General features: G+C 38.0%; 1 protein-coding gene across 22 annotated transcripts in view; it reads right to left on the reverse strand.

Moving 5' to 3' along the window:
- Window positions 1-24,518, reverse strand: part of GTDC1 (glycosyltransferase like domain containing 1) — a 427,409-nt gene that overhangs the window by 54,625 nt on the left and 348,266 nt on the right. For all 22 annotated transcript variants that reach the window (XR_012013265.1, XR_012013264.1, XR_012013268.1 and 19 more), the window contains one exon: window positions 13,920-14,029. Coding sequence is in view for 17 of the 22 variants with exons in the window: in XM_072789071.1 (XP_072645172.1) it covers window positions 13,920-14,029 (110 nt within the window). In the remaining 5 variants the exon portion in view is untranslated. The remainder of the gene's footprint in view (window positions 1-13,919; window positions 14,030-24,518) is intronic.

Here is a 24,518-nt window from a genome sequence, read left to right on the forward strand (position 1 = left end):
AACGAACAGAACAGAAAAGAAACGACGTATCAGAGTGCATCATCAAAGGCGCTAAGAATATGAGTTATGGTATGAAAGCTTTCTTTCCTTTTTTTAAAGATTTTATTTATTTATTTGACAGGGAGAGAGAGAGGGAGCCTAAGTAGGCAGAGCGGTAGGCAGAGGGAGAGGAGAAGCAGGCTCCCCGCTGGGCAGAGGGCCAGATGCGGTGGGGCTCCATCGCCAAGAGGTCCAAGATCAAGGCTTTTGTGAAAGTTTACAACTACCATCACCTCATGCCCACGAGGTACTCTGTGGATATCCCCTTGGACAAAACTGTCTTCAACAAGGATGTCTCCAGAGACCCTGCTCTTAAACGCAAGGCTCGACGAGAGGCCAAGGTCAAGTTCGAGGAGAGGTACAAGACCGACAAGAACAAGTGGTTCTTCCAGAAGCTGCTGTTTTAGATTTCTTTCAGTCATTAAAAATAAATTAAAAAAAAAAAAAGAAAAAAAAAAAAACTAGGACCCTGGGATCTTGATCTGAGCCGAAGGTAGATGCTTAACCAACTGAGCCCCCCAGGCACCCCGAAAGCTTTGTTTCAATTATAAATATGCCTACACACATGTATACACTAGGTCCCAATGTAAATATATAGCTCGGTGTGGATCACAGTGAAACGTTTGCAGACGTTGCTTTGTTAGGATCTTTGGGTCATAATAAGCTGTATAAGATACAGTCACCATCCTCAAGCACCCTCTAAGTTACTGAAGTTCGACAAGTATGTAGCTGAGTATGAATAAAGTCCCATGGATGTTCACAGAGGGGAGGTAGCATAACCGTCTTAGAGGTCAGGGAAAGTGGGCGAGAGGAGTCACGGAAGATGGGCTGGAGTTTGACAGGTGGAGTAGGGACACGTGAGCTACCTTCAGGGGACACTCCTGTAAGGACTGAAGTAAGGCTAGGAGGGTAGTTGACATCACCCTGAGAAATCCAGATCAATGACCCTCTACTTAACTTGATAAGGGCAGGAGAAAAGGGAGGGCGAGATGCACGAAGCTTTTAAGTGAGCAAAGGCTTATAGGATGGAACACTGGGCAACTTCAGTCAGCCATGAGGGTGGCTGGAACTACTGTGACAGCCTCGGCCGATGGTTCTCAACTGCCTGAGGGTGGGAGTTGGGGCTCGGTGTACAGACAGATATCAGGATGATAAGGAATAAAATATGTTTTGAAAAAGCAGAATTATAATGGGACGCCTGGGTGGCTCAGCGGTTGAGCATCTGCCTTCTGCTCAGGGTGGGATCCAGGGTCTGGAGATCAACTCTCACACGGGGCTCCCTGCATGGAGCCTGCTTCTCCCTCTGCCCCTGTCTCTGCCCCTCTCTCTGTGTCTCTCATGAATAAATAAATACAATCTTAAAAAAAAAAAAAGCAGAATTATTATACTTGTTGTTTTCACAATAAGAAAGTGTCACTAGATGAGATTTTTCCCCCCAGAACATGTCACTATGTGAAATTCCCTCGGGGGTGGGACATCCACCTCATTTTAAAAGTCGACATATGGGATCCCTGGGTGGCTCAGCGGTTGAGCATCTGCCTTCAGCTCAGGGCGTGATCCTGGGGTCCTGGGGTCGAGTCCCGCATCGGGCTCCTGCAGGGAGCCTGCTTCTCCCTCTGCCTGTGTCTCTGCCTCTCTCATGAATAAATACATAAAATCTTAAAAAAAAAAAAAAAAAGGCCACATATCCTAATCCCAAGATCCCTTTTTTGAGTGGTTTTATTTTATGGATAAGTAAACAGAGGCTGAAAGACGTGGCAAGGCTGACCAGTGGCAGACCTGCAAGGGGACCCTGAGCCTTTTACATTCCAGGATCGAATTCATTCCATCGTACTTATATCTGGAATGGTTTCTATTTTACAAACCTAACAGTTTAGGCCAGGAGAGATATAGCTGGAAAAGCTCACTAGTTGGATCCAGATATTCACTCCCTATCCTGTTTTCTGTCAAGAGACTCCTGGGTTGATAAGACACTGCGGGGACACATGAATTTGTAAAACAGGCAGGCCTTCTGCCATCGTCAAGCAACTGTTGTTATTGGGGAACATCTTTTTTTGACCATATGACACTCCTAATCATGACCATTTACAATTACAAGAATTCAAAAGGATAAAATCCCAAAGCAAGGTGCACAAGCCCTATTCTAAGACTCCCTATCTATCAACCTTCTGTCATATATACATGTACAGGTGTTTGGGGCATTTGGGTGGCTCAGTGAGTTGAGAGTCTGCCTTTGGCTCAGGTCGTGATCCCAGGGTCCTGGGATCGAGTCCCACATCGGGGTCCCTGCAGGGATCCAGCTTCTCTCTCTGCCTCTCTCTCTCTCTGTGTGTGTCTCATGAATAAATGAATAAAATATTTTTTAAAAATACATGTACAGGGGACTCCTGGGTGGCTCAATGGTTTAGCGCCTGCCTTTGGCCCAGGTCATGATCCTGGAGTCCCGGGATTGAGTCCCACGTTGGGCTCCCTGCATGGAGCCTGCTTCTCCCTCTGCCTCTCTCTCTCCCTCTGTCTCTCATGAATAAATGAATAAAATCTTTAAAAAAAATACATGTACAGGCTTTTAAAATTAGGGTCTGCTTCTAGTTTCCTATTGGCTCATCAATGTCTTGACCTTTTCCCATTCATAATTAATTAATCTATTTCCTTAAGTCTTCCCCCAAGTGCACATTTCTCATAAACTTTGAGGACTCTTGTTTACGAAAATGAAACAGCATTTTTCTCCAGTCGTGTTTTCACAGTCACAATTTTTGAGGAGAATTTCTTGAGAGACGTGTTGGGAGCTATACTCCAGGAAATACCACCTTCATGGAATTTCAGCAAGTAACACCAGACATAGAGGTGGGTAAATGCACAGACGTATTCAGGGCATGGCAAAGAAGAACCGGAATTCATAAGGGATTCAATTGGGATTGAAGTTTGAAGAACTTCATTCGTCACAAAGGAAATTGCAATTAATCCTGCAGAAAATCTAGGAGATAGATGTCTATCACTCTTGTACTACTGTGACTCTCTTCTCAGATGGTCTGGGTTTAGAAAGAACTCTTATAACAGTGGGTACATAAATTGAACCCAAAGTGTCCAGATGCCTTAGATCAATCTGAAAGCTTTGTGGGATTCAAGGGGCCAGAAGATTAAGGGGCACCCACTGGGAGAGAGGGAACAGGAAGCAGGGCAAGGCATAGGATGCATTACCGTGGGATGTATTCTTTGATGCAGAATCATCCAGTCACACAAAGGCAACAGTAACTTATATAGGAAAAATATCTTACATTGCCATCACCGTACATGCAGACGTTTCTCCATCAACTGGCTTATCAGGATATGCTTTTACTTTTATTCTTGGGCCCATGCAACTGCCCTCTCATATTCTCTCTATTTATACTGACTTGTTACTGGTAAAATTAGATTTTTTTTCCTCCAAAACTTGACTTAAGGTTGATTTCTTTGGATATCATTATCTCTATTGCTATTAGCTGTGTGACTTTGGGCAAGTTATTGAACTTAAACCTTCATGTCTTCCCTCGTGTCTTCCCTCGTGTCTTCCCTGGACTCAAATGGACTACCAGAGTAAAAGCCCTGCCTTGCACTGGGCACAGAGTAAGAGTTCAGTAATTTACTGTGCTTATGATATGTTGATGCTTCTGTAAATCTTTTATCTATAGTGTATATTTAAAATCTATACTTAATTTCTTCCATGAATTTTTTTTTTTTTTGGTGCACTGGCTGTTTATTTAATTTCTTGCTTTCACTAATAGTATTATATTTTAGAGCTGGAATAAATATATTAATTTTTGTTATCCTAAGTTTGTTGGATATTTATATACAAATTGAGTTTTATTTCTGAATTCCCTTTTTGTCCATCGTTCTACTTTCATGTTTTTGAATTTGTAAAGTATTGTTTTATTTATTTTTTATTTTTAAGATTTTATGTATTTATTCATGAGAGACACACAGAGAGAGGCAGAGACACAGGAAGAGGGAGGAGAAGCAGGCTCCACGCAGAGAGCCTGATACGGGACTCGATCTCGGGACTCCGGGATCACGCCCTGAGCCGAAGGCAGACACTCAACCGCCGAGTCACCCAGGCGTCCTTGTATTGTTTTAAAAGTTATCCCTCCGTACATGTTCTGAATATGGTAGGGCATGTTTCCCTTTGTTATTTCTTTACTAGAGAATTCTTTGGTACTCTGCACATTTATTTATTTTATATGAATTTAGAAGTATTCTGTAAAGATATTTAAAGTAATATTTTTGCATCTTTATTGGAATCTTGTTAAATTCATAAGTTATCTTAAGAGATAGTGCCATTTTTATTGGAATATTTATTATTTCCTGTCAGAAGCTTTTATTTCTACATTTATAGAACCTTCCTTACTTTCCCATTATATTTTGTTGTTTTCTTCAGCAAAGGACGGAGAGACAGACAACTTCTGTTTTAAATCATATTCTGGGGAAACTGATTCCCCCACTCATATTTTTGGGAAAGTAACTATATACTTATTTATAAGAAGGTGGCTCTGTCCACTGAAAATCTACCTCAGATCCATGTTACTGAAGTGACGCCAACATAAATCATTTTCCTCAGCTATACATTTGAGATGCTAATACTTGTTGAGTGTCTACTACATTACTGTAAGGGTTATCAAGTAATATATTCAAAATTATTTGCAAATGTTCCAATTTAACCAAGGGTATGGTTATAAAAACATTTTTGCTTCCCAGACAATAAGATTCTAGAGGGCAGGAACCACATCTTCTACTGTTGGCATCCAAGGTGCCAGACCATGATAGGAACTCAGTAAATTATTCTATGTTAAGGAAATAAGTAGGTAGTAATAACATTAAAAAAAAAAAGAAAGAAAAGGAGAAGGAAAGTTTTGCATAATGGTATGGTCTAGAGAGAATGAGTTTATTCAATTTTATTGGCACATTTCTTTCATTTCATATGTAATAATATTTTAATTTAAAGTCAATCCACATATTTATAAGCTTTCCTTCTGTAGACTTGCCTTGTAGTGAAATTTTATACCTTTATATTAATTTGATATAAGCTATTTGCATTCTTAGAAACTTTTTACTACATCTCTCCTCCCACCCCCTTTAGTGTAGCTGCTCTTCTGAAAATGAGATTGCAGCTGGGAGTGAAAAGGGAGATGAGAGGGAAGGGAAATGTTATATAATCATCCAACATTTGACTCCAGAACTAAGGAGCAAGAATATGCCAAGATCACAGTAATAACCATTGTCATGCCAGATACTAACCAGAAGTTTCCCTCATACTGTTCTTAACCTCAAATTAAAGGTGAACCAGAAGGATTTCTATCTGCCAAAACTGTAGTTCAGGTTTTTACTTTCCTCGAAAACTTTCTGGTTCCCCAATGTCTAAAGCTAAAACTCCTTCTCCCACCATGTCTGCAGTAGGGAAAGAAGAGCCCTGCTGTGAGGCTTTGGCTGTTCACAGCAAAAAATAAAAAATAAAAAATAAATTTTTTTTTTGTTTAGAATTATCATTTGTGGGAAATTATTAAGTACACAAACACATTCCATTGACTTGATATCTTAAGCATTTGCTTTTTTTTTTTTTTAACCATCAAAGGCTAACAATGTGACCCTGTCATGAGAACTGGTGAAAACTAAAAGATTTGCATTGAAGGGCTTCTGGGTTTTTTGGTTCATTTGTAAAATGGAAATTTTACAAAATTTGTAAAATGATGGGTGCTTTATGTAACAGAATAAGCTTTCAATTTTCTGGATTAAAGATAATTAAAATAATGTGAAAAATAAACTTTTAAGGATTAGCATCATTAATGTCTTCTTTGGATCCAAAATTAAAGACTCCCTCCATATACTGAAGGGAAGTCCATGAATTCTATAACAAAATCTGCCTGGTAGTTAAGAAAGCACTTTACCCCAAATTAATTGTGCTGAAATCCTCATTATAATTCACTGAAGTGGGTAGGGCAGGTGGTTTTATTGTTATTTCTCTTTCCCATCTCCTCCTTTGTATAGATGGATTAACTGACATTAATGGAGAAAGCTATAGGACCCAGCCTAAACTTGATCTTCTGACTTCAATTCCTATAAATCAGAGTCTCTCAATCTTGGCATCATTGACATTTTAGGTTGGATAATTCTTTGTTGTGGGGGGCTGTCCTGTGTGTTGTAGGATGTTTAGCAGCATCCCTGGCCTCTAACCACTACTGGTATCACCCTACCCCGAGCAGTTGTAACAACTAAGAGGTCTCTGGACATTGTCATATATCCCTTGGGGGTAGAGGGCAAAACTACTCATGTCTGATACTACATAACCTTTTCAAAATGCTAGGTCACCTCTAATTGATAATTCACTCCATTCTCACTGAGGCCAATTTGACTTCATACTGATCTGCCTTATGGTACATGGTAGCTAGATGTGTCTTCAGACACCAGCTAGGTTGTCTCTAGCAAGAAGACTGTGGGGGAGTATTCTAATATTTGTTAGGAGTTCTCTACTCATTGGGGATAGACTCACTCAGATTAAGTCAGACATCTTGGATGGGCTTGGTTTTCTCTCAGATGAGCCACAGATCATGATGCATGTTAAAGAGTTATGGTGGTCATTAATGGTCAAAATATTCATCAAATATTTCTGTTCTTTCCCATTCTGAGCTCAATTCAGGATTGCATTTCCTGCCTCCCCCCCCCCCCCCCCATTGCAAGTGCCTTGCAACAAGTTCTGGCCAATGTGTTGAGTGGAAACTTATGTCACTTTTAGGAAAGAGCACTAAATTGTTAATGGGAGGATCTCCTAGCATTCTCTTCCACCTGGCATGGTAACTGGCAGTGTTTGAGATGGTGGTTGCTTGGATCTCTCTGCAAGGCTGGGTCCTTGAATGACCATAATGAGTAGAACACTATTGCCCACCAGCAATAAATATATAGTGTGAGTAAGAAATGAATCTTATGTTTCAAGCCATTGAGATTTTAAGGTGGTCTGTTAGTTTAGCAAACTAATAGTCAAAATAAGACTGATGTAAGAGCTGAAAGATGAGAAGAAGACTGAAAAATAGATTTATATTAAATCAAGGTCTCCTATAAGACCACTGAGAACTTCCTTAAGTCTTAGGGTTCTCTATTTTCAGTCACTAACTCTCCAGTACTTGAAAAGAGTTTCTATGTAGATTTCTACATACCTGATATGGTATGTAAATTGTATTGTTCTCTTATGCCAGACTCATTCTTCCATTTATTTGAATAGTATTTATTGAACACTAAATGTATGCCAAATATTATTTGGGGTATCTTTAAAACACAGATGATTCTGTGGGCTTCCACGTAGAATATACAATGGTATTGGAGGTGAACTGACAAAGTTTGAAATGCGGTTTCATAATTGGCTGGATGGGTGGTTTCAGGCAAGCGACTTAACCTCCCGTGTCTTACTTTTCTCAGCAGTAAAATGGTAATCACAATAGTGAAGAGTAAGTGAGGTAATGCATAAAGATCTTAGAACAGTACCTGGCATATGCTAAGTGTTTAAGGAATGATAGTTTTGGTGTTTCTAAGGAATCTTCTAGTAAGTGATGAATAAAGCTCTGTATGGGATGACAAGTCGCAAACATCACAACACATCTGCTTTATTCACCATTTCAATCCTAAGTGTCTACCATAGTGTTTGGCACAGGTAAGATATTTATAAAGCCTTTACTGAATACATATAGAAGCAAGTAGGGATGAGGAGACTGACTCCTTGGTTTGACTCCCCACCTTGCCATTAACTCCTGCCTATCTCACCCACAGGGCCAAACTCTGAGAACCTGGAAGAGTCATTGTGCTAGACCTCTCTACTCTTGTAAAATGAAAGGATGACACAACAGAGCTATAGACAATGTATCTATAAATTAAAATCTTAGTCTACCATACTTTATGATAGTATAATTTGAAAATAATAAACACAGTCTAAAATTATCAATAGCATGGAGACTCTACAAAGTTGTTCTATTATAGTTTTAACATTTTCAAAAGAAATTTAAGGGAGATTGTTTCATCAAAAGGGCAGTAAAACTTACTAGAATGAATATCATGCTAGAGTTCCCCAAGACGTCTATGGAGAGAGAAGGAGAAGGAAGTTGGAGACAAAGAAATTAATGCACAAACTTACAACTAAAGAGAATAAATTCTGGAGATCTAATGCATAACACAGTGCTAAGAGTCAACAATACTATATCACATACTTCAAAATTGCTAAGAGACTAGATTTTAAATGTTCTCATCATAAAAAAGAAATGATAATTATGTGACACAATAGAGGTGTTAGCTAAAGCTATAGTGGTAACCATATCATAATACATAAATGTATCAAATTAACATGATGGACACCTTAGACTTACCCAATGTTTTTTTATTTTTTACCCAATGTTATATATAAGTCTATCTCTATTTAAAAAGTAAGTAAATAAATAAATAAAGCAAAAAAAAGGCTAATAAAGTGGTCCTACAGTCATATATTAAGCCTTTTTTGGTTTCAATACATCAAGGCTTGTATGTGAAAGAGAAAAGTTTAACTCACAGGCAGTGCAATCAAAATGACTTAAGCCTTCAGAGTCTCAGTCTCTCTTCCTATTAAGTGGGATAATAATAATGCCTACTCCATTGGGCTTATCATGAACATTATAGTAAGTCACGTGGCAAAGGTCAAGTAAGAAGCAAACTGTCAATAAACAGTAGCAACTAATAGCATAATTATTATTGCAATTATTTATAAGAAAACCACTTCCTTATAAATGTTAATAGCATGAGAGTACATACTCTGGCTGATGCTACAGAGTATGTAAGTTGGTTTATGGTATGGATTTTAGATACACGAATGTAGCATCCAGAAGAGAGGCGAAGAAATGTATGCTTGCTAGGTAACCTTTTGGTAAAGTGCTGGAAAGTGAGTTGTGGGAAAAAAAAATCTTTCAATTTAGAGAAATGGTTCAGAAAGCCATTAGCATAGTGGTGAAAAGTATGACCTAGCTATGTGGCCTAACTTAATTTCTCTTTGCCTCAGTTTCACCATCTGAGAAAAATGGAGATAGTAATAATGAACAAGACTGTTATGAGAAGTTTGAGTTAATATCTGTAAACCACTCAGAACAATGCCTGGGATACTGTGAGTGCAATGTAAGTGTTTGTTAAACCAAACAATGATAAGAACATGAAAATGCACAGAATAGCCTGTTAGGAAAACTTTAAAGATGGGCAAGGTGGCTTTCTAGGAACACAAGCTGGAAAGCTACTGGGCTCATCTGTCCATACAACAACTTGTACCCTTCTCATGTGCAAGGTAAAGTGCTGTAGCCATGAAGAAAGCTGACTCACATTTGGAATGATCGAGGTGGACCAGGGGCTAAGGCAGAAGGAGCCCCCGTTGAGACTAAAAATATCACAGATAACATGACACCCCTTCCTATGGGCTTCTACAGAATTCCCTACTTATTTCACAGCATATTAGGTACCTGTTAATGGTATGGAAGTGTCTGCCCAAACAGAGTTCCCTAAAGGTGGAGACTGAGTCTTGTTCACTGTGGAATTCCCCTCCTACAGTGCCAGTAAGAACAATATGCTACAGTCAAGCCACAGTTGAGTAATAAGATTAGATCTGTAACGACTGAGCACTTAGGATCTGGGCCCTTAGGGTTCCCCACCCCACTTTTAACCCTCCATCCTGCTCTAAGTAGCTCAATGTTAAGTGTGGGAAGGGACACTGTGATCCCAAGAACATAGCCCTATGAATAAAATCCTAGTCTTTTCTGTAGTGGTGGCTTAAAACTACCTAATAGTGAAACGAGCCAAGAATCCTTCTGCTTACGGACTTCCTCCAGCGACACTTCCCAGTCCATCCACAAACACCTCCATGCTGCCACAAACAAAACTCACCAGCTCTGCAAATGAGCAGAATTTTCCTTCCTTCTCTCTACAGCTATCCATCTTCCAAATTCTCTTCTGTGGGTTCTTCGAGAATATCTCTGTCATACATCCCTCTCACTAATCTCTCAGCCACCACTTCAAGAATCACACTTGGATTACCACTGTAGTATCTTACTGTGAATCTGCCTACATACCACTGAAAGATAAAGCTTCCTAAAATACAAGTTTTATCACATTTCTTTCCTGTTCATGATCTAGGTTGCTTATTTTTTACTTTTACCTAATCTACTTTGTTTATCAAGAACCTCCATACTTTGGTCCTATTCTATCATACTTCCTACCAAAGCTTCTGAACTCATTCTGTGAGATTAGCGTTACTCTGATACCAAAAGCAGAGAAAGATAATACATACACACACACACATTATAGGCCAATATTCCTGATGAATATAGATGCAAAAATTCTCAACAAAATATTAGCAAACTGAATCCAATAAGACACTAGAAGGATCATAGACCATGATCAAGTGGGATTTATTCCACAGATGCAAAGTAAGTTCCATCTGCAAAGCATTCAATGTAATATACTACATCAACAGAATGAAAAATAAAAATCATATGATCACCTTAATAAATGTAGAAAAGCATTTGACAAAATTCAATATTCATTTACAAAACTCTTAACAAAGGGGTATAGAGGAAATGTACCTCAACACGATAGAAGCCATATATGACAAACCCAAACCTAACATCATACCCAACAGTCAAAAACTAAAAAGTAGAAAGCTTTTCCTCTAAGATCAGAATCAAGGGTGCCTGGCGGGCTCAGTCAATAGAGTATGTGACTCCTGATCTCAGGGTTGTGAGAGTTTGAGCCCTACGCTGGCGTGTGGAAATGCTTAAAAATAAGTTCTTAAAAAAAATTGCCTAAGGTCAGAATTAAGAAAAGAATGCTCATTCTAGGGACACCTGGGTGGCTCAGCAGTTGAGCATCTGCCTTCGGCTTAGGGCATGATCCCAGGATCCGGGATCAAGTCCCACATTGGGCTCTCTGTGGGGAGCCTGCTTTTCCTTCTGCCTGTGTCTCTGCCTCTCTCTCTCTCTCTGTGTCTCTCATGAATAAATAAATAAATATTAAAAAAAAAACAGAATGCTCATTCTAGCTGCTTTTATTCAACATAGTACTAGACGCACTAGGCACAGCAATAAGGAAAGAAAAAGAAATAAAAAGTCATACAAATTGGACCAGAAGAAGTAGAATTGTTCCTATTTGCAAATGACATGATACTATATATAGAAAACTCTAAAGACTCCACCGAAAACTGTTAGAACTAATAAATGAATTCAGTAAAGATGCAGGACACAAAACTAATGTATACAAATCTGTTGCATTTTCATACACTAATAACAAACTATCAGAAATAGAATTTAAGAAAACAATTCCATTTATAATCACATCAAAAAGAAGAAAATACCCAATAATAAATTTACCAAGAGGGTGATAAATCTGTAGACTGAAAACTATATTGGTGAAAAAACTGAAGAAGATACAAATAAATGGAATGTTATTCTATGCTCATGGATTAGGAGAATTAGCATTGTTAAAATGTCCATAACTACTCAAAGAAATCTCCAGATTCAGTTCAAATCCTATCAAAATTCCAATGACATTTTTCACAAAACTAGAGCAAATAATTCTAAAATGCATATGGAACCACAAAAGAACATAATGCTCAAAATAATCTTGGAAAAGAAGAACAAAGCTGGATGAATAACGCTCCTGGATTTCAAACTATACTTCAAAGCTATAGAAATCAAGACAGCATGGTATCAGTATTAAAATAGACACATAGACCAATAGAACAGAATACAGAGTCCAGAAATAAACCCACACACATCTCGTCAATTAATTTATAACAAAGGAGGCAAGAATATATAATGGAGAAAGAACAGACTCTTCAACAACCGGTGTTGAGAAAATTGGACAGCTACCTGCACAAGAATAAAACTGGAGCACTGTCTTATGACACCACACATAATAATTAACCCGATATGGACTAAAGACTCAAATGTGGGACCTGAAGCTATAATACTCCTAGATGAAAACATGGGCAGTAAGCTCCTTGATGTCAGCCTTAACAGTTTTTTCTGGCTCTGACTCAAGGGGCAAGGGAAACAAAAGCAAAAATAAACAAATGGGACTACATCAAACTACAAAACTTCTGCACAGCAAAGGAAACCATCAACAAGATGGAAAGGCAACCAATGAATGTGAGAAGATATTTGTAAGTCATATATCCAATAAGGGGTTAATACTGAAAATACATAAAGAACTTGTACAGTTTAATGACAGAAACACCCAAACAATCTAATTAAAGAATGGCAGAGGATCTAAGTGGACATTTTTTCCCCAAAGAAGACAGAGAGATGACTAATAGGCACATGAAAAATATGCTAAGCATCAGGGAAATGCCAATCAAAAGCACAACGAAATATCACCTTAGACATGTCAGAATGGCTATTATCAGAAAGACAAGAAGTAACAAATGTTGGCGAGGATGTGCAGCAAAGAGAACACTCAGGTACTGTTGGTGGGGATGTAAGTTGGTGTAGCTACAATGGAAGACAGTATGGAAGTTCCTCACAAAATAAAAAATAGAACCAATATATTATCCAGCAATTTCCACTTCTGGGTATTTATCCAAAGAGAACAAAAATACTAATTTGAAAAGATGTATGTGCCCCTATATTCACTGTAGCATTATGTACAATAACCAAGATATGAAAATAATCTAAATGCCCATTGGTAGATGAATGGATAAAGAAGACGTGACACACACACACACACACACACACACACACACACACACACACTGGAATACTACTCAGCCATAAAAAATGAAATCTTGACATCTGCAATAACATGGTAGACTTTGAAGGCATTATGCTAAGTGCAATAAATCGGATAGAGAAAGACAAATATTGCATGATTTCACTTATATGTGGAATCAAAACAAAACAAAACAAAAACCCCAGATTCATAGATACAGAGAACAGTTTGGCAGTTGCTGGAGCGGAGGGGGGTTAGGGTGATAGGGATGAAGGGGTTTAAGAGGTACAACCTTGCAGTTACAAAATAAGTAAGTCATGGCGGATGTAATGTACAACATGGGGGATAAAGTCAATGATACTGTATTAACTTTGGAAGGTGACAGATGGTAACTAGATTTATAGAGGTAACTGTTTCCGCAACATATAGGAATGTCAAATCACTATTGTACTAGTATAATATTATAACTAATATAACATTGTATGTCAATTATTCCTCAGTGCAAATAATATGAACACTAAGTGTCTATGAAAGGGGTCAGGATGCTCATCTTACTGACCCAAACATGCCCGCTGAGGATGAGGATGAAGGAAATGGCTCTGAAAAGGCTCCATCTGGCATGAGATGAGAAGATTCTACTGCCATCAGCTTCAGATTTTTGTGTTTCATCAACTCAATAAAAAAGGCATGTGCCAATGACAACTAGATGTGGACTGTAGGCTACTCCACATTACAAGTCTGATGCCAAAATGCTTTACACAGTCCACCTAACAGATGGTAATGTATCTCAGCCATTACCAATGCGAGTAGGATTCAAACCAGTGACCCCAGGGGTGAGAGGTTGTATATCCAATTACAAATTCCCACTTTCCTTAAGTGTTAAGATGCCTAAAGCAATATATTTTATTTACATCAAGTTACATTGTATAAACTATATTTGATAAAAGAGATGACTTTACGTTCTCAACTTAAATCAAAGAATGCTTACTTAAGTATTTTTTTAATTGAATCACACTTTAATGCCATCGTATAATCTTTTGGTTAACAGTGCTCATCTTGATTATTCTAACAAAGGGAAACATGGAGATTAATACTTAAGTTGTAGAGCTTATGTCATCTATAAAATTACATGTTAGAAAATTCAAAAGAGATACCTGGGACATCTGTGAAGGTTTCTCCAAGGACAGACACGTGGAAATTGAGTCCTAAATCCTTAAGGTGCATTAATACCTTAAAAAAACTCTCCGGATCTTTATCATGCTCCCTGGAAATAAACACACAAAATATAACTTGTGAAACCTTAGGGTATGTGTTGGAAACGATGTTTTCACTTTTCACAGCATCAATTCCTTTCGTGGTCTATTGCTAGTTAAGGGAGCCTCTGGCATCCGAGCAGAGATTTCTCCCTATAACCTTAAATTGTAGCATCCGCATTGAGTGATTTCATGAATGTAACTTCTCTCTCATGAATCAAAACCCAGTTCTATTGAAATCTTAAGACTCTGCAGCCTTTTATTAAAGGAGACATCTATCTTGTTTTTCACATTTTTTTGGTTAGACTATAGAAAGTCTAGTGTATTTTCCTTTCTCCTAAAATGGTTAATTTTCCACTTAACACGGGTTTTTAACAAAAGAAAAGACCAGTCTTCAAAGGACGATTCTCTACTGATCATGAGAATGTACCAAAGATGTTTTTCATTTTCGTGGGTCTGAATACCTTCCTCTCACATTTACTGAGCCCTTTTGTGCCCACAAGGAACGCACAATTTAGGGAGCAAGATTACAGACTCTCTCACTAATCTCTCATTTTAAATAATTGAATGGAGAATTATAAATACATCAAAAGGGGGTAGGCCTGAGTCTAAGTCCGCTGAGTATTAACTCAGGAGTGGAGGTTAGCCAACTCATAAAAGAATAGTAATAAAGATAATTCTTTCATTTAGTAGAAGCTTTGAAAAACATGGATTATTTTTGTTTGTTTAGCTTGTCAGTCTTCTGTATAGTGACAGAATGAGAGGCTAAAGGACACTAAAATAAAAAAAAATCAATTCAAGAAATCACATTAAAATGAAATGAGTTATTTTTTACATTGTAAGGTGTGAATGTTTCAGTATTTTTTGCATTTAATTGCACTGTTTTAAATTATCTTATTTCAGACAGATGTGGACCAGATGTCTTCTAAATATTTGTTTTTTTATTTATAATTCAGAATTTTAACTTATTTTTTTATATTACAGAGAAATAGTTATATATCAGCAATTGAATTTCTCATTTACCAACTAATTATGTAAAATAAATCTGTAAATTGATCAAACTGCTATATGAAATATGAAAATTACATCATTCAGGAAATCTCATGAAAAATGACATCTGCAACCCTAAATGTGTTAATTCACAATTCAGTCAATATTTTCAGTATCAAGAATTAAAAACAAATGCATCTTCTGATTAACATTTTAAAACAGCACTTATCATCTTATGGAATTATAAGATCTTACGGAATTTGAGTTCTCTAACAACTTATTTTAAGCTCGGTATCTCTTGCTTTGATTTACTTCAAATAATAAAGAATGCAACGGCGACATGTTGATCGCTTTTTAAAATGATGCATATTATATACACGTACCATTGGGAAGTTTTTGGATAGTTCTCATATATACTGTATATGCTGTGGGCAAGAACAAAGACTCAAAACAGTTTGAAACTAAAGAATACACCATATGCTATCTGCAACCGTATCAATCAAATAGCTGCCACCTAATCTGTAATATGTTCTTTTAGCCTGATTCTCTGGGAAGTGCTTAGATGAAAAGAATGGAAACAATATAACATAATATATCTTAAAGAGAGAGTAAGACTATAGGGAAATCTAGCCACTCTATTCTCTAAATTTTTCATTTTGAGTTCCAAAAATTTTGGCTATAGATCCTCAAGAGAATATTTGTCTTAAACATTTCCTGCTGTTTTGTTTGTTTGTTTATTTTGTATTAAACTTAAAATAAATGTGGTTTGGGGTTGGGAGGAGATTTAACTGGGTAGTAGCTGTAGTTCTTAAAAGATTCCAATATGAGTGTTTTCAAGGCAGCAGGCTTAATGAACCTGTATTTTCAGTGTTTCTGTACCAGATAAATGCATTACAATCCTACTGCATCCTTTTGATTTTTTAAAAATGTTTTTATTCAATTTACTTAAATGAAAAATAAAGCAGTTCAACCATTTCTTTAGATATTTTTATAGGTGGACAAAAGCTTTCATATTCAACAGTCACTTTGCATATGAACACAAAAGAGATTTGTATGAATCCCTCTCTTGTTTAAACTATAATGTATGGATGAATGTAAAGTGAGATTTTTCTTCCCCAAAATTATCCCTCAGGAAAAAGAGGCATTTTATACTAAAGTCCTTCTAACGTCTCTCGTAATACTGGGCATTCTCTCAATTACTTTATTTTGAACAAAGCACTGTTTAGGGAAGTTGCATTCACCTGAAACAACACCTAGTGGTGACAGTTTTGGACAGTGGGAGCAGTCATTCACTCGATGGGACTGGTAAAAAACAGAAGCAAAGAAATTTAATATTGACTTAGTAATTATTTTGAGAGACATGACCTAACAGTTCAAAGTGTTGGATGTTGTTGAAAACAAGTATTTCAAGGATCACACACACACACAAAGTAATAGAATAAGTGGTTATTGGAGATCGTGAGTAGCAAGTGGGTTTTTATAGCTAAGGAAAAGATTTCCAGTGATGACAGTTTCCCAAGTCTTGCACCCCAAGCAGCTTAGACAGGGTTCCAGATGACAGGTGCTGGAAACATGCCAGCTTCCTGAAAAGATGGCACCCACCATACTGATGTCAGGAATGCACGGAAGGGGGAGTTGGGCTGAAACTGCTTCATGAAATTTAAGGGTGGGAAAAGAGCAATACTTCTAAAATTATTTTACATGATATGCACTTTAAAGTACTATTTATGTCTAAATTAGTAGATCATATATAAGTAGATACTTTATTTCATCTATGTCCCTCAAAGTTAGTCAATTATGCTCAAGTTTTTTTTCTGTTTCCTCTTTAGAAAAAGGAGAAATTTCCTAGCATTCAGATGATCTTTAGAAGCTGTGTACAGATATTTAGCCACAGCCATATATCAATGAAAAGATGAAAAGAATGCCATATATCAGGGCACGAATGACAGTCAATGGCAGAGCTCAATAAATTCTGCTGAGTGAGGAGCACATTCCAAATATCCATATGGGTCATCCACGGAATTTATCCCAGCATTCATGATATTAACGAACCCATTTAGCAGAGTACATCAATCTGTCTTAAATTTCTTTCTAAGAAATCTAATGCGATGCTCTCATATTTATGATTTTAGCACAAAGCATTAAAAATAGAATACAGGATTAAAATCACATAGTGCCCCTTTTCCCCATAGCTAGGAAGCTTAGGCACACATTTAATAATACACTCAAGTCTTTATAACCATACTTGTAGATTTACCGGCTCCTAAACACTCTTTTGATCTTATCCATTGTAGGGATGTAAAGTGAAACAGTGTTTTAGAAGGCAATTTGGTAATATGTATAATAAGCCTGAGAGTGTAGATGCCTTTTGCACCAGTAATTTAGAAACGTTACCCTATCAAATATAAAGAGGTGTCTAGAAATCCAGGTAGAGGATGTTCTTAACAGCATTGCTTGTAGTAGCAGCCATCTGTGAACAACCTAGAGGGATGATAAAGGAATATATCTGGATACATAGGCAATACCACATTGCATTGAAAATAATGCAACAGAGCCTGGTTGGCTCAGTCGGTGGAGCATGTGACTCATGATCTTGGGGTTCAATCCCTGCAATAGATGTAGAGATTACTTGAAAATAAAATATTTAAAAAATAATAATGCTGGGGATTTCTGAGTGGCTCAGTGGTTTAGCACTGCCTCAGCCCAGGGCCTGATCCTGGAGACCCAAGATCGAGTCCCATGTCAGGCTCCCTGTATGGAGCCTGCTTCTCCCTCTGCCTGTGTCTCTGCCTCTCTCTCTCTCTCTCTCTCTCTCTCTCTATGTCTATCATGAATAAATAAATAAATCTTTAAAAAATAAAAAAAAAATAATGCTATAGAAGTTTACCTCTTGACATGGAAAACCGAGAAATACTGTTAAGTAAAAGGAAAATGACAGAGTACTACTTATCATATGACCGGCTTTTATAAGACAAAGGGGTGTGTGTGCCTAGAAAAAAGTCGCGATGAACCACACCAAAATGTTAACAGGGGTTTGTTTTAGTTTTCTCTCCCTCCTCCTCTCCACCCCATGTTTTCTATTGTTTAGCAAAGATTTTTTTTTCAATATGGATCATTTTTAATGCTTTTAAGGAATTTCTACTCCCCCCTCCCAAACATTTTGCCATAAAATCATATTCATCGGATCTCTGGCTAACTTTGTACCATTTCCAGTATGTATAGCAGCATGATTTCTACTTTCTTGTGACGCCTCTACATTTGATAGCTGCCCATTGATCACAAAACATTCTTGAAGATGAGTCAAAACCCAAGCTTCCCACAATCCCTTCACTCTTGAATAGGTAAGAATGAAACAGTCTGGCTGGGAACGAGTTCCTCAAGCAGCCCAACTATGGCAGAAGCGACCAGCACGGAAATATTTCAGTCTTACTGGAAGCAGCAGATATAGCAAGAACAGCTTTTATTCCCAAATATTATTCAGAACATTTGAAAAGCATAAACTGTTTCCATGTGTTTTTTCTTCCTATATCTGTTCTCTCTCTGTTGCCTTTCCCGTTTAGTTTTGTAGAGCTAAATTTCTTCTTATTCCTCATTTAACATTCGTTCAGTAAATATTTATTGAGGATTTCTAAGTTCTCCATACTTGTCACTTACACTAAACTGTTACCCTTTCCTATTTTCCCACATTACTTTATACTTACGGAATGCAATCTCTTTGATCTAGTTCCTCGCAGCCCCTGGGCAGAAACCTGGCTCTTTACCCACGCTATTGTCTCCCAGCAGCGTGGCACTCTGGCCCGAGAGCCCCATGGGGGGCAGATGAAGGATGTCTGTTTTGTTCACTCTGAGTCACCCAGTGCCTCGCCAAGCAGCGGGGGACTTTACTTCTGTTTATCGGTATCTGGTTCTTTTCCCTTCTGGGCACACAGAAGATTCAAGGGTCAACTCCTCCCAATAGGGCAGGCTATGGAACTCCTTCTGGTCAATGGGTTGGACGCTGACTGATTTGTGTCACTGCCAGGTAGAAGCATCTTAGAGCAGTTCTGAACAGCACTTAGTCTCCTGCAGTAATCCTTGTGGGGGTCTTTGTGTGATGACTGTGAGGTCAGAAGAGTGAAGCAGTTGGACTGCTATGAGGAGGCAAAGCCACCTAAACACGCAGCGGACTTTGAGTTAGTGAGATAAGGCAACTTTTGCGGTGTTGAGCAACTGACATGGGGGAGGGATGTTCGTTACTGCAGCATAAATGTGACCGATGCCAACTAATACGTTATCTGGAGGAAAATTAGCCGCTCCAAAAACTACTTGTTTGAATAAATGGAGGTATGGAAAAATGAATTATATTTGTGGGGTTCCTATGTTCATGATTCCAGGCCAGGCACCTGATCATAATTTTAGTTAAGCCTCTCAACCTAGTAGTCGAACAAATACAACTATTCCTCCATTTAAGAGCATATAGAAGAGATTGAGGCTGCATTTGAAATTGTCTCTCAACACTCGAAAGTCATTACCTTTCTTCTATACAATCTTTGATTTTTAATTTCTCTCTTCCCACATATAATGAGAAGAAAAAGAGTTGACCCCTCTAGTCCATTTGGTTTGATTTTGTTTCCAGACCAACAAGCCCTGGACGTTCCTTAGATTCTTCTGACTTGAGGTTAAAACCCATTGTATAACAGATGGCAATAAGCATATGTGCAAGTAATATCAAGTGATGATCTAACACCGTGGTTTCAAACTTCTTTCCCTTTCTGATATGCTGCTAAACCTCCATCTTCACTTCCTCATCATGGAGTACTGCTTTACTCCCAAATTCAGTGATGTTCAGTTATGTTCAATAACATAAAGCTTCTATTTATCACCCTGTGCTAGTTGTTATGATCATTTGCTTCTCTACTCTCCCTTCTAGGGCCATAAATGCTTCACTCTCCTCTACAGGCCTGACATAGCAACAATCAGTTCTAGTTTCCCTCCATGCGTTCAGCTTCTGCTACTCCAATGCTGCTTCGAATAGAATTCAAACAACAGTTTTATTTTTTTTATAAAGATTTTTTTTATTTATTCATGAGAGACACACACAGAGAGACAGAGTCATAGGCAGAGGGAGAAGCAGGCTTCCTGCGGGAAGCCTGATAATGGACTCGATCCCAGGGTTCTGGGATCACGACCTAAGCCAAAGGCAGACGCTCAACCACTGAGGCACCCAGGTGTCCCTCAACCAAGAGTTTTAGCCACCACCGACTTTTGGACTTCTTTCCATCTCTGTCTCTCTTGGATACTACTAGTGCCTCTCTTTCTCTAACACTGTCAGACCTCCCCACCAATATTTATTTATGGTTGACCAAGACCAAGGCTATCCACTGTGGCTTTTTCTGAAGATTGTTCATACTGCATTCTGTCTTCCAACTCTACTTTTAGAGGAGGAGTGAAAGGTGCAGTCCAGAGAAAAGTGGCTCTGCCACTGACCAGCAGTATGACTACAGCTATTTTACATAACCGCATATAGCCTCAGTTTCTTCATCCTTAAAATGGGATAACAATAATACATTAAAAAATTAGTTGTTAGGAATGAAGAAATGCCTGGCTCCCAGCAGATCTATAATAAACTCTCATTCTCTTCATCATTAGTATTGGTAGTATTTTAATATTTTAGAAATGTTAACTAATTGATTCCATCTCCTCTTCTCTCCAGTACACACAAGATACTAAGATATTTTAAGTCTGTTGCTTCAGGAAAGATATGGGCTGGAAATGGAGATCTCCACCTCCCACTGAAAGGGGAAGGCAATCTTCTTTGTTGATTGTAGGAGCAACAATCCATGTAGAAATGGTAAGGACTTCAGATGGGTATACGTATTTCAGCAAAATGTCACATGAGTGTAGCACATACTCTTCCACCCCATGCTGCTGTTTCACTTCCAGACAAGAAACATGAAGGACTGATGGAAGAGAGCCGAGGGGAACAGAACTTTGAGAGAGTCCCAGAAGCCATGCACTGCACCTCCTGGGTCAGAACCTTGGGGGAGAAGCACAACTCCAGAGAGTGAATGTCTGAGTGTGTATATCTAGGCAGACAGTACTAGGGACATGCGTTAGAGATTCCTGAGCTGTGGTAGGCATAATGGTGGAGCCGTGGTTTCTTAGCACGTCATGGAAGAATCACAGAGTAGTTGGCAGACAGAAGAAAGGGATCCCTCAGCAGTGGCCTGTGAATGGGGACCAGGAAGTTGGAAGATGGGATCTTGAACTGCTTGAGCTTTCTGTCACCATATTGAAATGGGCCATTGCACAGAAATTAATTTATAGAAAAATAAAATTCTAATTTATGCATGCCAGGGTTTCATGCCATCTGCACATTCCTATCCTCATCCTTCCTCTTAACAGCAGAGGGAGGAGAGATGTCTGCCTTTCAAAATTCAAAGTCTATTAGAGCTCCAGATCTTCCACCTTGCTTCTTTTTGAGAGACCTGTGTTCTTATTTTCCATTTCCTTCCTGAAGCCTGTTATCCTACTCCCTACTCTACAATTTCTTTAATTGTGTCTTTGGCATTTTTAAGTTATTCCTATTACCCGATAACATTTATTGATCATAAGAGTTCCAATAATGAGCTATTTCTAGGTGACTTTTCACAGATCATCTCAACTTAGAACATGAGTGTCATCTGTCTTTTCTCCTTCTTGTGTTTTCCTTACAACTTTGCTCCCATTCCCACATTCTCTTGGATGAAAGTGTTCTCTAACAATACCAATTCCCACACCTGCCCCAATTATTCTCATGCTTTTTATGTTTTCTTTTACCTTCGACACCACTGATCATACTCTGTCTTCTTAGAAATGATCCTTGCTTATTTTCCACATAGTGTACTTAGACTACAACCCAATGACCTTCTCTCCAATTAAATCTTCCCACTCATTCCATCCAGATGGCCACCCCATGAAAAGAAATCATTTTTTTCCCATTAGGTACCACAACATGATTACCTTTTAAATCTCCCCATTGCTAAAAGCTTAGAGCCCCAGGTTGTTTCTCTTTGACAATGATTTCCTCTCTCCCTGGATATTGTATACAATAATTTCATTCAGCCATCTAATTTGTCAATAAGCTCTTCTTCTCTGCAACTCTGGCCAGCAAGTCTGCAGATACCCATGCCTCAAAGAACTGGCAAGCCATGAAGAGCCTTAATTAAGATGAATTAGGTCTTCCCCATTCTTGGATGTTACTTAAGTGGCATCCACTATTACACATACTTTTAAATCATCATAATGTACATAATTACTTCCTCTCAGACCTGGGAGGTTCTATGGAACTAAACTCTTTACCCAATTCATTACTAAGTCTTTCTATTTCCCTCTGTAATAAAGTTGTTCCTTGTCAAATGTGGTGACTGGGTCTGTAATCTGAAACCAACTAATCATTTATATGTATATTTTGAATTATAACATTTCTAAGAGATATGAAGAAATACATTCAAAACTCTCGCTAGCTATCCTGGGAGCTACCCTGGCAGTCCACCTTCTTTATAGTTAGAAACTTCTTGCACGGTTCAGTCTAGGAAACCCTCTGACACCTTTGAGAATTGTGTTTCTACCTCTTCTATAGGAAGATTCATGATTCTTGTTTCCGATTTTACCCTGTAAGGAAGTGTACATTACGATTTTAAAGTGCTCAGTCTCAGCATCTAAAAGATGTTAATAATAGTGCTGAAAAGTATAATAAAGGAAATTAAAAAAAAAAAAAAGACCTGCACCCTCACTGGATGGGCTCAATAGTAGAAAAAGTATTGCATGGAATATAATCAGTGATCTTGACATAAACAGAACTTACCTGATGTGAACATCAGCAAGAAACAGATCAAAAAAATAAAATAAAATAAAGAACTGAACCTCAGGGACCTATGGGACAACAGAAGATCTAACATTTATAGCATCAGAGTTCCAGGATGAGATTCTGTATTATTTCTTACAACTATAGGTGAATCTACAATTATTTTAATATACATTTCAACTGTTAAAAAAAAAAAAGCTTGCCCATTATAATAAAATACAAATAATTCAGAAATACATGAAGTCTGCACTGAATTCCCCTATTTATTACCCCTCCTGATTGTACTTGGATGTAACCCCTACCAGCAGTTCTTCAGTGTGCAGGGTTTGACCTCTTTCTAGGCATATGCAAATATATATATTTGTGTGAACGTATTTTTGTATATATCTTTCTCATTTTATAAATATGAGGTCAGTATCAGTCATTTTGCACTTTCCATTTTCACTAAATACAATACAGACATCTATACCCACCAACACATGTAGATATTTCATTTTATTTTTTTATTTTTTATTTTTACTTTTTTAAAAGATTTTATTTATTTATTCATGAGAGACAGAGAGAGAGAGAGAGAGAGAGAGAGGCAGAGACACAGGCAGAGGGAGAAGCAGGCTCCATGCAAGAAGCCCAACATGGGACTCGATCCCAGGTCTCCAGGATCACGCCCGGGGCCGAAGGCAGGTGCTAAACCGCTGAGCCACCTGGGGTTCCCCAGATATTTCATTTTCAAATGGTTACCTAATATCTCAAAATTTTTAGTATAATTTTGTCCTACTTATGAACGGTTTGTCCTGCTAATGGACATTTAAATTGTTTCTCATTTTTTGATGTTTCAAATACTAAAAGCGATGCTTTTCTTAACATTCAAATTTCTGTTTTGAAGAATGCTTAATTCTTTCTTGTTTTTCCTCCCTTCCTACAATGTTCACTCTACTTTTGGAACTCTCCGACTTTCAAAGTTTCACCTGCTTTACCTTCTGCTATGTTTTAAGTTGCACGAGGGCAGAACTTATGCCTTTGCTTATCTGGTATTCCCCATGTCTAGAAAAGGCCTGGCATACCGTTGAAAAAGTTATCACCCTGACTCAACTCTAAATGTAGATCACCTCTTCTAAATCTAATCTTCTTACTCCCATCTACTGTAAATGGTGATTTTATGATTTCTATAATCAGGTGGATATTCAGAATCTTCACTTGGCCCTTCCAATGCTAACTCATCCATAATACTTAGAAACTAAACTGCTGCCCTGTTGAACTCAGCACTAATGACCAAACAATTTTCTAGTATCAGCATGGCCTCATTCTCCCAATACTCCAGGATCTGAAGCCCGACACATTTTTGAACGCAAGGAGGCTGCTTCCAAACTTGTCCTGCCAATCAACTTACCAACTTTGCCATTTTTTTCTAAACAAATAATTTAAGATTTGCTTGATCATTTCCATTTTTAGAATACCATGTTCTCACCTCATACCTTTATACCATCACTGAGCTTCAGACTGCCCCCCTGCCAGTTCAGCTTCCAAAACATTTTCCAATTATCTTCTTCAACATGATTTTCCTGAGATATCTCCTCTCTTACAGTAACTAAAAGCCTTTAAATTGAAATCAAGCTGCCTTATCCAACATTCAGATACTTCCATCAACCATTTATCCTTGCTGTCCCCCCAAATAAGCACCAGTATTC

This window comes from Canis lupus, chromosome 20 (genome assembly GCF_048164855.1).
Source record: "Canis lupus baileyi chromosome 20, mCanLup2.hap1, whole genome shotgun sequence".
In the NCBI taxonomy this organism is placed as follows: Eukaryota; Metazoa; Chordata; class Mammalia; order Carnivora; family Canidae; genus Canis; species Canis lupus.